At 42.0% G+C, this 15,642-nt stretch overlaps 1 protein-coding gene across 1 annotated transcript in view; it reads right to left on the reverse strand.

Annotated features, from left to right (window-relative positions):
- Positions 1 to 1,954: 1,954 nt before the first annotated feature.
- The window catches only part of SLC27A6 (solute carrier family 27 member 6), a 63,046-nt gene continuing 49,358 nt past the window's right edge, over positions 1,955 to 15,642 (reverse strand). The window contains 6 exon segments of the mRNA XM_030567853.1: positions 1,955 to 2,302; positions 2,305 to 2,376; positions 2,379 to 2,409; positions 5,078 to 5,208; positions 8,020 to 8,117; positions 8,930 to 9,128. Coding sequence (XP_030423713.1) covers positions 2,244 to 2,302; positions 2,305 to 2,376; positions 2,379 to 2,409; positions 5,078 to 5,208; positions 8,020 to 8,117; positions 8,930 to 9,128 — 590 coding nt within the window. The 3' untranslated portion in view covers positions 1,955 to 2,243.

Here is a 15,642-nt window from a genome sequence, read left to right on the forward strand (position 1 = left end):
AATAACACGACTTCAATAGAATTCTAAAGTCAATTTTTAAAAATAAAAGTAGAAGATGTAAATTGTAAGTAATACATTTAGACTACTACTTTCAGGAGGTCTTTGTGCTATAATCATACTGGATAAGAGATGATGTGTCCAGTGCTGAATAGCAGTAGCAGCAACACTATATTTTGAACAATGAGAGTAGAATACTCAATTTCTATAAAAGTTTGTAAATATCACATCTTATTGGGGGACTAACTGGAGAAATTTGGCACAAGAGGATGGTTCAGGAGAGGAGCAATCTAACCTAATATATTTTTTTAAACCAGCCTCTGTCCTCTATGAGGAGCATAATGTAACCAATCCCAGAACAAAACTTTGTCATTAATCCCAAATCAAACTGACACAAATACAGCTAATTTTATCTTTTACACTTTATTTTAAAACTCTTAAGAACAGTGTTTTAGCATGTATGTTTAGAATTTTAAATACCTATAAATAATAATCACAATCAGTCACTAAGAAAACAAGGCACCCGCTGGTTAATTAAAACGAATCTTTTGAAGAGCTAATATTCTTATTTTCTATATATATATATATTATGTCTTAAGAACAATGTTTGCCATTAGCTGGCAATGACTTCCAATCCATTTGTCCTAACTACATCTGAGCGACACTACCCAACAGACCAGGGCTATGCACATCAATGCATGGATATTTTTCATCCAATGCCAAAAATGTGCTAGTTGGTTTACAAGACAGTACACCCTTCCCTCAGGAGCTTACAATTTTAAGAGAAAAGATACAAATGAAGGAACAGGATGAGATTGCAAACAAAAAGACATGCTTGTTGAGCAATGATGCTGCCACACATTTCATTAGTTTTCATGTTTGTTAAGAGCGTTTTTTTGGTGTCCAACTCTCTTCTTATTTATATTGTTGATGTTGCTTTGAAGGGAGTGTTATGATTTGTAGGCTTCTAGGAATGTGTGCATTTAAGATTGGATTATGGAAAACAAGGTCAGGAAGGGGGATGGTTCCCCCATGTATAGAAGTGAATGGAAAAAGCCAGAGTGATCACCATTGCCTTCAACGGCTTTGGACTGGGCCCTTAGACGGGGCGGCTCCAGGCCCCAGCACGCCAAGCATGTGCTGGGGCGGCAAGCCATGGGGGGCGCTCTGCCGGCTGCCGGGAGGGCGGCAGGCAGGGTACCTTCAGCGGCATGCCTGCGGAGGGTCCGCTGGTCCCGCGGCTCTGGTGGACCTCCCACATGCCTGAAGGAGGTCCACCGGAGCCGTGGGACCGGTGACCGGCAGAGCGCCCCCCGTGGCATGCCGCCGTGCTTAGGGCGGCGAAATGTCTAGAGCCGCCCCTGCCCTTAGAGCAGTAAACTTGCATCTTGGGTGTGGATAAGGAATTTAAATATGATGCAGAATGTAAGTGGATTAGGAATCAGATGAGGACAGAACCAAGATCCAGATGCCATGAAGGATGGAGATAAAAACAATGTACACTGTATGCCTTTCATGTATTAAACCTAGGCAACTTAAGTCAATGTTTTCATAGAGCAGGAAAATTATAGTTTGTTGTGTTTCTCTCCCTACCTTTCTTTAGTTCCTTTTTAATTTTAACATTTTATAAATAATCATTAAGCTTTATGAAATGTACAGGAAAACTACTAACTACAGTAAAATAGATGTTAGTCTCAAGCAACAATACTAACACTAGTATATTTTTCCAATACAATTTATTTCTGTGTATATTATTATTTTTCTGTAAATATCATTCATTCATGTCTGATATAGAAAAAAAGTTCAAGACATAGGGGAGGGATAGCTCAGTGGTTTGAGCATTGGCCTACTAAACCCAGTGTTGTGACTTCAATCCTTCAGGGTGCCATTTAGGGATCTGGGGCAAAAATCTGTCTGGGGATTGGTCCTGCTTTGAGCAGGGGGTTGGACTAGATGACCTCCTGAGGTCCCTTCCAACCCTGATATTCTATGATTCTATGACACAAAGAAGATGTATTTAAACATGTTTTATAAGTAATATAAACTATTTGGTGTTTCAGGAGGTAGAGAAATGATTAGTGTTCAGTGACGGTGAAAAATGAAAGGTGTAGTAAAACTTCTGAATCAAAAAGGTATGGCTGCAAAATATCAAGAATACAAACTACGTAGAAGTATTACTTAGTGCACTTGTTGCTTCTTACAAAGTAGTTAACAAATCTGTTAATAAGTTAATGCTAATTAAAGTTTCAGCTGCCAGATAAGATCTTGTCATGAATTTCTTTGGTTAATGGAACATAAGATTTTTAGAACTGTATAAAAAATAAAGTGGATCAGTGATTGCAGATGGATTAAACCCTTCTCTCACCAAACGAAATTTTGTTGTTTGAAAGTTCCTGTCATTTCCATTGTTTCCTAGGGGAGAAAGAAAGTTATTTAAGGTTAAGTGGAAATATTTAATGCTTTTTCTCTTGTCTGCATGGACACCTACCTATTTGATTGAAGTGTAAGTTTGGCTCACCCTGGATGCCAATTGCAGCCCATCCCTTAAGTAACTGAGGCCCAATCAAGATTAGCGTGAATTTCTGCTTATGTTCCAGACCACATGAAGCAGAACAGAAGTGTTTCTTGCTGACTGACACACTCCATGGTGACAACAATTAACCTTCCCTCCTATTCAGTCTGGGTCTTAGCCCTTTTATTGTTGCCTAGGCTGGGCCACATCTCAAGTTTCCTTGTCCCTCTATTAAATATTCTTCTCCACACAAACATACATAAATTAGTTCAGAGTAGCAGCCGTGTTAGTCTGTATCTGCAAAAAGACAAGAGTACTTGTGGCACCTTAGACACTAACAAATTATTTTAGCAAGAGCTTTTGTGCGCTACAGCTCACTTCTTCGGATGCATAGAATGGAACACACAGACAGGAGATATTTATAAATTAGACAGACATTCTCTTACTCCCTCCTTCTTCAGGGACTGAGCCACAGACCCCCATGCTGGCATGGCACAAGAGTTTGAAACAAGATGGAAGAATGTTGCAAACTGCATTTTGGACCTTGCAACCTGTAGTATCAAATCAAAGGCTTTATAGGAGGGCCCACATTTGACTGAAATAGCTTCTTAACTACTCTGCATTTGTGAAACATTTATAAAGACAACATTTAGGAAGATTTCACAAAGTACAGACTGTCACAATCAAAGCCTCTATTGATAATGTATATGAGCATCTCTGAATTCCCCAATAAGTTCCCTTAGGTGTGATACTAATACACAGTAACTGAATATGGAAGAGCCATATTGGATCATCCAGTCCATCCACTTGCTATGCAGGAGTGCTCTCTACTAATACTTTGTAATGTTCTGCCTAGTCTAATTTTTAAAATCACTCCTTCCTGGCAGGGAGGAGGGGAGGGAAAGGGGGATAATTCCTCTCTCCCCCTTGCTATAACACCCTTCAGAAATTTGTAGCATTACCTCTTGCACCTTTACTACTGCTTACCCAAACAGTACACAGTTTGCTCTTAACCTTTTCTCCAGCCTCCTGATAATGATTATTATGTTCCTCTCAACTCCCTTCAATTTGTCAAAATCTCTCTGGTAATATGTGCTCAGAATTAAATACACTATTCTGGGTATAGGAGCATCAGAGCCACATAGTGAAGGTCTGTTAACTCTGCTCCAATACATTATACCTTGGCATTTTTGTGGCTATGTCACATTGCAAATGCATGTCTAGTTCGCTGTCCACTATCACCCCTTTTCTTTCAGCATTACTTCTTCCCAGCTCTCTATCTCTCATTAACTATATAGATTTCAGGTTATTTTCCTCAGATGAATTAGGTACCATTTACTAATCTGAATATAATTTGTAATTCTCTGTCCATGTTTCTAATCTCTCTAAATCTCTTTGTATTATCTCTGTCCTCACAGCTGTACATGTGTCATAAACAGACAGCTAAGGGTTAATGTCTCTTTCACCTGGAAAGGAGTAACCTGAAACACCTGACCAGAGGACCAATCAGGAAACAAGACTTTTTCAAATCTGGGTGGAGGGAAGTTTGTGTGTGAGTTCTTTGTTTTCGGTCTGACCCTCTCGGCTATGAGAGTGATTTTTTCTATCTCCAGCTTTCTAATCTTCTGTTTCCAAGTTGTAAGTACAAAAATAGTAAGGCAATAAGGTTTATATTGTTTTCTTTGCATTTACATGGGTATAGTTGCTGGAATGTGTTAAATTGTATTCATTTGGATAAGGCTGTTTATTCATTTTTTCTTTTAAGCAATTGACCCTGTATTTGTCACCTTAATACAGAGAGACCATTTTTATGTCCTTTTCTTTCTTTTTATATAAGCTTTCTTTTTAAGACCTGTTGGAGTTTTCTTTAGTGGGGACTCCAGGGAATTGAGTCTGCAGCTCACAGGGAATTGGTGGGAGGAAGAAGTCAGGGGAAAATCTCTTTGTGTTAGATTTACTAAGCCTGACTTTGCATACCCTCTGGGTGAAGAGGGAAGTACTTGTGTTTCCAGGACTGGAAACGGGGAGGATGGAGTCCCTCTGTTTAGATTCACGGAGCTTGCTTCTGTGTATCTCTCCAGGAACCCAGGGAGGGAACACCTGGAAGGGAGAAGGGGGGGGAATGGTTTATTCCCCTTTGTTGTAAGACTCAAGGAATTTGGGTCTTTGGGGTCCCCAGGGAAGGTTTTTGGGGGGACCAGAGTGCCCCAAAACACTCTAATTTTTGGGTGGTGGCAGCTTTACCAGGTCCAAGCTGGTAACTAAGCTTGGAGGTTTTCATGCTAACACCCATATCTTGGACGCTAAGGTCCAAATCTGGGAAATATGTTATGACAACATGACTCCTCCCAGCTTAGCATAATGTGCAAATTCCATTACTGTGTGCTGTGTAATTCCCCCATTTAGATCATAAATGCAGATGGTAAATAGGACTGGTCATATCATTGGTCTGTGCAATACACCATCAGATACTTTCCCTTCAACCCACCATATTGCCTTTTATGATCTTTGTCAGTGTTCTGTTCACATGTGGATATTTAAGTGTATTGCACAATAAATGTAAATTACCTGGAGTCTTAAAAATAGTGGGCAAGCATAACCTGGTAGATATGTCACAACTTGTTCATACATTTGTTCCAAATCTAATGATTTATTAGGCTTCAAAATAACAGAGACCATTCCTGCTTTTCCTTCATGATCTGTGAAAAAAAGTTGAAAATTAGGTACATGCTACATAATTTGGAAATTTCCAATTTTAGTATAACCGGACTTTAAAACCATATGTTATTTTTTTAATATGGAGGTATACCTATCTCATAGAACTGGAGGGGACCTTAAAAGGTCATTGAGTCCAGTCCCCCTGTCTTCACAGCAGGAACAAATATTGTCCCTGACAGATTTTTGCCAAAGATCCCTAAATAGCCCCCTCAAGGACAAAACTCATGACCCTGGGTTTAACAGGCCAATGCTCAAACCACTGAGCTATCCCTCCCCTCTGAAAACTTGTCCAAATAAGAAGGTAGTATTATTTATGTTTCAATCAAACCATAAAATATACACACAAATAAATAAAAGCATAACTGGAATAAATGTGGAATGACTGCATTTGTCTTATGTACCAAAACCATAAGTGAGTTATGCAATCTCAAATGAATTCCTTATACTTCATCACCATATCATACATTTTGTCACAGATTTTATGGGGGAAATTATTCTAGGAAGAAAACTTGTTCACCTTAGCCTCTAATGATAGAACGAGAAGCAATGGGCTTAAACTGCAGCAAGGGAGATTTAGGTTGGACATTAGGAAAAAGTTCCTAACTGTCAGGGTAGTTAAACACTGGAATAAATTGCCTAGGGAGGTTGTGGAATCTCCATCTCTGGAGATATTTAAGAGTAGGTTAGATAAATGTCTATCAGGGATGGTCTAGACAGTATTTGGTCCTGTCATGAGGGCAGGGGACTGGACTCGATGACCTCTCGAGGTCCCTTCCAGTCCTAGAGTCTATGAATAGGAATGTCTGAGAATAACTGTCAAGTCTGGAGGAAAAGAAAAGTTATAACTATACAGCTTAGGTTTCTAGAACTTTTTGGAATAGTTTTCTGTTTAGTATGATTGCATTACTTAGTAGGGCTACGATTTAGTCACAGAATCCATGACTTCTGGTGACCTCTGTGATTTCAGTCCGCCGCCTGTGGGGGGCATGGAGCTGCAGGGTACCTCTGCTGCCTATGGCGGGCCCCCGAGCTCCTGGCTGCTGCCAGTGGTGGGGGAACCCCCAGGTCCTGGCTGTCACAGCCCCTGGAGCTGCGGGCAGCAGGGGTACCCAGAGTTCCCTGCTGTCATGGGAGGCAGGGGTGCCCCACAGCTCCCAGCCACCACAGGCAGTGGGGTGAACCCCCAGAGCTACAGGCAGCAGGGGTACCCCCCAGCACCCCTACCTGCTGCAAGCGGCTCTTAGCCCCTGCACAGCTGCCCTGCTTCAGGCAGTGCTGGGACCCGGAGATCCCCATTTTGTCCCAGATATTTTTAGTAAAAGTCAGGGATAGGTCACGGCTTCCATGAATTTTTCTTTTTTGTCCGTGACTTACTAAAAATATCTGTAAAAAAAATCTTAACCTTACTTATTAGCCACTCACAGGTTATGCAAGCTATTCCAACTAAGTGCCTCTGCCACTCTGGAGTAAAGCAGCCACCCTAAAGTCATAACAATAAACCCTTTTATATCACCCTGCAATTATGTAGTTTCTTACTTTTAATACACAGAGGGTAGCTGCCATTAAAAATTCAGTATTTGCCAAAAGTTGCCCCACAGTGGCATGTGACATATTTCAATTATTCCTTTTTTAAATTTAGGTAAAAGTTGTGCTATTTGTTGGCCAATGCTGAATATATAATGGAGACCACTGTAGACACAGTAGTCCTGATTCTCAGTTATAGTAAGGCTCCTTTACTTTTCAGGGTAAAGGGGCTTTAAGTGCAAGTAAATTAAACTTGCACCTACTTTCAAACCTCTTTACCCTCCCAGTGGGGTGTAGGGAGGTTTTAGCAGGGCCGGCTCCAGACACCAGCATTCCAAGCTGGTGCCTGGGGTGGCATTCTGCCAGGGGCGGCAGTCCCTGTTGTTTTGCCCCCAAGCAGTGCGCCAAATTGCCATCCTGGGCGGTGGGGGCAGTCCGTGCGCCCCTAGGGCGGCAGGCGAGTTTCTGCGTCAATTCAGCAGCAGCTTCTATGTTTAGCTGTCCAGGGCGGCTTCAGCTAAACATAGAAGCTGCCGCCTAATTGCCGCCGCCATGGAAACGCACCTGCTGCCCTAAGGGTGCAGGGACTGCCCCCTCCACCCGGGCCGGCAATTCGGCGCGCTGCTTGGAGCAGCAAAAACTGTAGAGCCAGCCCTGGGCTTTAGCATAAATGGAAATCAGGCCCTGACTATTTTTGGCAAACTTTTATTTTTGTTTCTTATTATCATACTGTTTTACATATTTCATTCATTTCTTTTTAGGTTCCCAAGGAAATTCTCCCTCAGAGCTAGTTTACTGGACTGTGTTAAGAGACGAAATCAAACTAGCTCAAATGCTTAGTTTAATATGTATATATATATATATATATTTTTTAATTTAAGTGGTTAAACGTTTTTTGCTTCCTTACTCTGCTGAAATGTTTCTATTTTTCCATACAAATGTTTGGGTTTCCCAGATGCCATATTAATGATGCTCTGAGGATTAATTCAAGTTATACAGTAGTCCCAATTTTATGGCAAAATAACCTTTATAACAATATAACATCATATTGTCTCTCTCATATTTCACATACATTAAATTACAGGGTTAAATGGCTGATCCACAATCTTTTGTTATCTGAGCTATTCTTAAGAGCTTTTTAGAGAGCTGAATAATAAATAACTAAGTTAATTAAAAGTGATTATATAACTTTTAAAGCAAAATATAAGAGTTATGAGGAACAGCAGCATGACTTTACAGAAAAACCTCCAGAGATAAAAGGTTCTTACCTGGCACAGGAACACCATATACATTGGCTTCCTGTATGAAGTCCAACATACCAATGACATCAGAAACTTCAGTGGTTGCAACATTCTCTCCTTTCCATCTAAATGGAGTGGGGAGTGGAGAAAAACACACTGTACCCAAATGAAAACATATGGGCATATTGTACTCTTGATGGATGATGTAAGCTCTTTGGGGGAAGGTAATGTTATTATTAATAAATAATAATAATAATAATAATAATAATTTGTCTTTTTATTGTGCCTAGGAGCCCTAGTCATGGGCCTTGACTCCATTGTGTTTGTATAGGACCTAGCACAATGGGGTCACGATCCAAGACTGGGGCTCCTAGACACTATAATAATAACAACAAATTAATAGTAATATTACCTTTAATAGGAATTATGAGTACATTGGATTAAATATACCTTACATTTGTTCTAACATGTCCAGTTAGTGTGACGCTCTGATCACCATAAGAGTAAGCTTTGTAAAAACAGCTGCATTTAAAAATAAATAAATAAATAAATGAAAAGTAAATCCTATCCTAATCTGAAATAAAGTGTTTTCAGAATATATATTCAGCTAAATCTACCAAATGTAGACATCTACTGTGTTTGATATATTTCTCCCCTTCAGTGTGCTAAGTCTCCTTGCCCTGCAACAAAGAGACCATTTGCTAGAATGCTCATGAGAAGGATCACGAGGGACTTTGAATGAAAACCTGCCACAAAACAAAGTTAGGTATGGTTGCATGCTGCTCACAAAATTAAACACTGGCACTGCTATATACTTCAAGAATGGATATGAACCAGAGACTCTTGGGAGAGGGAGAAGAGGAAAATAGGTCAAGCAATATTATCCTATCCCATGCACCAATGTTTTTTAACAAGGACATGGACACAGTGATAGTACCTGTAAGTATCCCCGATCCTGTCCCAAAAGTAAAGAAAATTCTCTTGGTCTTGAACCATCAGATCCCCTGTATTAAAATAAATGTCTCCCTTCTTAAACACCTCGCAGAGTAACTTCTTTTCCGTATGTTTCTTACTCCCAGCATAGCCAAAGAAGGGATTCTTTGCATTCACTTTGGAAATGAGAAGACCAGCCTCACCTACAGAGAAAAGTTAAGGTGAACAGTGATATAAGATATCACAGGATAGTTAATGTTTACATTAATGTTAATTGACTACATATCCTACACTTACAATATTAAGATATTATATACCCAACTCAACATGGTGGAATTGGTCTATGAGACCAACAAACAATAGTGTGTCTTATGCTCTACTGCCTTGCACCTTCTGTAGTCCTTTGCAGTTATCCAAAGTATGTATAAACTGCTGCCAAATAGGAAAGAGAGTGTTTTACATTACATAAGATCATAAGAATGGCCATACTGGATCAGAACAATGGTCCATCTAGCCCAGTATCCTTCCAACAGTGGCCAAAGCCAGGTGCTTCAGAGGGAATGAATAGAACAGACAACCAGGTGATCCATCCCCTGTTGCCCATTCCCAGCTTCTGGCAAACAGAGGCTAGGGACACTTCTGAGCATGATTTTGCCCCACTGTCCATCCTGGATAATAGCCATTGATAGACCTATCCTCCATGGACTTATCTAGTTCTTTTTTGAACCCTGTTATAGTTTTGGCCTTCACAACATCCTCTGATGTAGAGCTCACACAACGCACAGTCAACCGGTGGAAGAAATACTTCCCTTTGTTCATTTTAAACCTCCTTCCTGTTAATTTCACTTGGTGACCACCCCTAGTTCTTGTGTTATGAGGAGAAGTAAATAATACTTCCTTTTTTACTTTCTCCACAGCAATCATGATTTTGGGGAGAGGGATAGCTCAGTGGTTTGAGCATTGGCCTACTAAACCCAGGGTTGTGAGCTCAATCCTTGAGGGGTCCGCTAAGGGATCTGGGGCAAAACCAGTACTTGGTCCTGCTAGTGAAGGCCAGGGGATGGACTCAATGACCGTTTCAGGTCCCTTCCAGTTCTATGAGATAGCTTTATCTCCATATATTATTTTTTTTTATAGACCTCTAGTCATCTCTTTTCCAAGCTGAAAAGTCCCAATCTTCTTTCTCTCTCCTCATACAGAAGCTTTTCGACAGCCCTAATCATTTTTCTCTGTACCTTTTCCAATTCCAATATATCTTTTTTGACATGGGGCAACTAGATCTGCACACAGAATTCAAGGTGTGAGCAAGCCATGGATTTATATAGAGGCAATATCATATTTTTTTGTGTTATCATCCCCTTTCCTAATGATTCCCCAAGTTCTGTTTGCTTTTCTGACCGCTGCTGGACACAGAGTGGATGTTTTCAGAGAACTATCCACAATGACTCCAAGATTTCTTTCTTGAGTGATAACAATTAATTTATACCCCATCATTTTATATCTATAGTTGGGATTATGTTTTCCAATATGCATTACTCTGCATTTATCAACATTTAATTTAATTTGCCATTTTGTTGCTGAGTCACACAGTTTTGTGAGATCCGTTTGTAACTCTTCGCAGTGTGCTTTGGACTTAACTATCTTGAGTAGTTTTCTATCATCTGCGAATTTTGCCACCTCACTGTTTACCCCTTTTTCCAGATCATTTATGGATATGCTGAACAGCACTGGCACCAGTACAGCTCCCTAGGGGAAACCACTATTTACCTCTGTCCATTCTGAAAACTGACCATTTATTCCTACCCTTTGTTTTGTATTTTTTAACCAGTTACTGATCCAGGTGAGGACCTTCCCTCGTATCCCAATTAAATGTTTACAGGATGAATACCACTACACAAGATGCAAGGCAGTGGAGGATCAGGTTCTGCTCTTTTTTAGAGATATCACTTACCAAAGTGCACCCGCCAAGAAAGATTAGACCTCACATATCTTAGTGAACTGTAATTGTCAGCATTAGTTTCCTTTTAATACTCAAAATAAAATACCCAAGATTTGAAAAAATGTGTGTCTAAAGCTAGGTATTAAATCCATATTTAAATAGCCTGATTTTGAAGAGTACTGAGCTCTACAGCAGTTTTCACTGAAGCCAGAAAAGTAAAGTGGATTATATTTATACAGAATCCGTTTTCTTTCTCTGCCAATTAACTTATGAAAGTTAACCAAATCTATTTTCAGAAAATACCAAACAAGTTAGGAGAGGAGGAAATAAGTCTGCTTGTTGCACATAGAATGCATGGGTGGAATACTTCTATACCTATACTACTAGCTTGAAACACAAAGTATACAGCGCATTCCTGGAATGGTTGCTTGTGTCCCTGAGCATTCTGGGGTTACCCCCACACACAAGCTTTAATTGTAGGGTCTCACGTTTATTTAAGCATTTTCTGAACAGTAAAACCAGAGGGTTACATTGTTCTAGCAGAGAAAAGTACTCCAATAAAAATGTACACAAAAGGGATGGCAAGTATTACAAGGAGTTTAGGGCCAAATCCTGGAGAAGGCATAAAAAGACTATATAACAGGGTTTTGCCCAGCTTTTCTTATCCTTAAGTTTAAGGTCAGAAGGGACTACTAGAACATCTAGTCTAACCTCTTTTATATCATAGACCATTAATTTTACCCAGCTACCCCTGTATTGAGTCCTATAACTTTTGTTTGGTTAATGCATAACATCCAGAGTATTCTCCTTATACATGTACCAAGTAAAAGCAGCAAAGAATCCTGTGGCACCTTATAGAATAACAGACGTTTTGGAGCATGAGCTTTCGTGGGTGAATACCCACTTCCTCAGATGCATGTAGTGAAAATTTCCAGGAGCAGGTATATATATGCAGGCAAGCTAGAGATAATGAGGTAGGTTCAATCAGGGTGGATGAGGCCCTCTTCTAGCAGTTGAGGTGTGAAAACCAAGGGAGGAGAAACTGGTTTAGTAATTGGCAAGCCTTTCACAGTCTTTGTTTAATCCTGAGCTGATGGTGTCAAATTTGCAGATGAACTGAAGCTCAGCAGTTTCTCTTTCAAGTCTAGTCCTGAAGTTCTTTTGCTGCAGGATGGCCACCTTAAGGTCTGCTATAGTGTGGCCAGGGAGGTTGAAGTGTTCTTCTACAGGTTTTGTATATTGCCATTCCTAATATCTGATTTGTGTCCATTTATCCTTTTCCGTAGCGACTGTCCAGTTTGGCCGATGTACATAGCAGAGGGGCATTGCTGGCATATGATGGCATATATTACATTGGTGGACGTGCAGGTGAATGAACCGGTGATGGAGTGGCTGATCTGGTTAGGTCCTGTGATGATATTGCTGGTGTAGATATGTGGGCAGAGCTGGCATTGAGGTTTGTTGCATGAATTGGTTCCTGAGCTAGAGTTACTATGGTGCGGTGTGCAGTTACTGGTGAGAATATGTTTCAGGCTGGCAGGTTGCCTGTGGGCGAGGACTGGCCTGCCACCCAAGGCCTGTGAAAATGTGGGATCATTGTCCAGGATGGGCTATAGATCTCTGATGATGCGTTGGAGGGGTTTTAGCTGGGGACTGTATGTGATGGCCAGTGGAGTCCTGTTGGTTTTCTTTCTTGGGTTTGTCTTGCAGTAGGAGGCTTCTGGGTACACGTCTGGCTCTGTTGATCTGTTTCCTTATTTCCTCGTGCGGGTATTGTAGTTTTGAGAATGTTTGGTGGAGATTTTTTAGGTGTTGGTCTCTGTCTGAGGGGTTAGAGCAGATGCGTTTGTACCTCAGTGCTTGGCTGTAGACAATGGATCATGTGATGTGCCCGGGATGGAAGCTGGAGGCATGAAGGTAGGCATAGCGGTCGGTGGTTTTCGGTATAGGGTAGTGTTGATGTGACCATCACTTATTTGCACCGTGGTGTCCAGGAAGTGGACCTCCCGTGTAGATTGGTCCAGGCTGAGGTTGATGGTGCGGTGGAAGCTGTTGAAATCTTGGTGGAATTTTTCCAGAGACTCCTTCCCATGGGTCCAGATGATGAAGATGTCATCAATGTAGCGTAGGTAGAGAAGGAGCATGAGTGGACAAGAGCCGAGGAAGCGTTGTTCCAGGTCGGCCATAAAAATATTGGCATATTGTGGGGCCATGCGGGTGCCCATAGCGGTGCCACTGATCTGGAGATATATATTGTCATCAAATTTGAAATAGTTGTGTGTGAGGATAAAGGCACAGAGCTCAGCAGCCAGTTGTGCTGTGGCATCATCAGGGATATTGTTCCTGACAGCTTGTATTCCATCTGTGTGTTTGTGTAGAGAGCCTCTACATCCATGGTGGCTAGGATGGTGTTTGTGGAAGGTCACCAATGCATTGTAGTTTCCTCAGGAAATCAGTGGTCACGGAGATAGCTGGGAGTGCTGATGGCATAGGGTCTGAGTAGAGAGTCCACATCCAGACAGTCCTTCAGTGAGAGTGCCAATGCCCGAGATGATGGGGCATCCAGGATTTCCGGGTTTGTGGAATGCTACATTGATGACATTTTCATCTTCTGGACCCTACGCTACATTGATGACATCTTCATCATCTGGACCCATGGGAAGGAGACTCTGGAAAAATTCCACCAGGATTTCAACAGCTTCCACCCACCATCAACCTCAACCTGGACCAATCTACACGGGAGGTCCACTTCCTGGACACCACAGTGCAAATAAGTGATGGTCACATCAACACCACCCTATACCGAAAACCCACCGACCGCTATGCCTACCTTCATGCCTCCAGCTTCCATGCCGGGCACATCACACGATCCATTGTCTACAGCCAAGCACTGAGGTACAATCGCATCTGCTCTAACCCCTCAGACAGAGACCAACACCTAAAAAATCTCCACCAAACATTCTGAAAACTACAATACCCGCACAAGGAAATAAGGAAACAGATCAACAGAGCCAGACGTGTACCCAGAAGCCTCCTACTGCAAGACAAACCCAAGAAAGAAACCAACAGGACTCCACTGGCCATCACATACAGTCCCCAGCTAAAACCACTCCAACGCATCATCAGGGATCTACAACCCATCCTGGACAATGACCCACACTTTCACAGGCCTTGGGTGGCAGGCCAGTCTTCGCCCACAGGCAACCTGCCAACCTGAAACATATTCTCACCAGTAACTGCACACCGCACCATAATAACTCTAGCTCAGGAACCAATCCATGCAACAAACCTCGATGCCAGCTCTGCCCACATATCTACACCAGCGACACCATCACAGGACCTAACCAGATCAGCCACACCATCACCGGTTCATTCACCTGCACGTCCACCAATGTAATATATGCCATCATATGCCAGCAATGCCCCTCTGCTATGTACATCGGCCAAACTGGACAGTCGCTATCGAAAAGGATAAACGGACACAAATCAGATATTAGGAATGGCAATATACAAAAACCTGTAGGAGAACACTTCAACCTCCCTGGCCACACTATAGCAGACCTTAAGGTGGCCATCCTGCAGCAAAAAAACTTCAGGACCAGACTTCAAAGAGAAACTGGTGAGCTTCAGTTCATCTGCAAATTTGACACCATCAGCTCAGGATTAAACAAAGACTGTGAAAGGCTTGCCAATTACTAAACCAGTTTCTCCTCCCGTGGTTTTCACACCTCAACTGCTAGAAGAGGCCTCATCCACCCTGATTGAACCTACCTCATTATCTCTAGCTTGCCTGCATATATACCTGCTCCTGGAAATTTCCACTACATGCATCTGAGGAAGTGGGTATTCACCCACGAAAGCTCATGCTCCAAAACGTCTGTTAGTCTATAAGGTGCCACAGGATTCTTTGCTGCTTTTAGAGATCCAGACTAACATGGCTACCCCTCTGATACATGTACCAAGTAGTCTCTCAATCTTTCTGATAAGCTAAAGAGAATGAGCTCTTTTAGTTTTTCACAGTAAGGCATTTTTTCCAGCCCTCTAATTATTTTTGTACCCTCTCCAATTTTACAATATGCTTTTTAAAATATGGAAACCTGAACTGTATACAGTATGTCTTATCAATCACTTATACAGAGGTAAAATCATGACCCTAATCCTACTCACTGCTCCCCTATTTATATAGCCAAAGATTGCATTAGCCATTTTTGCCACAGCATCGCACTGGGAGCTCACATGGAGTTGCTTGTCCACAGTGAATCTTAAAATCTTTTCAGAGCCACTACTTTCCAGTATACAGTTAGAACTTGTCAAAACTCAGAATTTCATTGTCTGAAAAACTCTGACACTTAGGCCATGTCTACATCTAAAATTTGCAGCGCTGGTTGTTACAGCTGTATTAGTACAGCTGTATAGGGCCAGCGCTGCAGAGTGGCCACACTTACAGCAACCAGCGCTGCAAGTGGTGTTAGATGTGGCCACACTGCAGCGCTGTTGGGTGGCTTCAAGGGGGGTTCGGGGAACGCGAGAGCAAACCGGGAAAGGAGACCAGCTTCACTGCAGTTTGCACTCGCGTTCCCCGAACCACCCTGCAAACCGCAGGGAAGGAGAACCGCTTGCTCGGCGGTTCGGGGAACGCGAGAGCAAACCGGGAAAGGAGACCAGCTTCGCTGCGTGCTTTCCCGCGTTCCCGAACCACTCTGCAAACCGCAGGAAGGAGAACCGCTTGCTCGGCGGTTCGGGGAACGAGAGAGCAAACCGGGAAAGGACCAGCTTCC

The sequence above is a fragment of the Gopherus evgoodei genome, chromosome 6 (genome assembly GCF_007399415.2).
Source record: "Gopherus evgoodei ecotype Sinaloan lineage chromosome 6, rGopEvg1_v1.p, whole genome shotgun sequence".
Taxonomy (NCBI): Eukaryota; Metazoa; Chordata; order Testudines; family Testudinidae; genus Gopherus; species Gopherus evgoodei.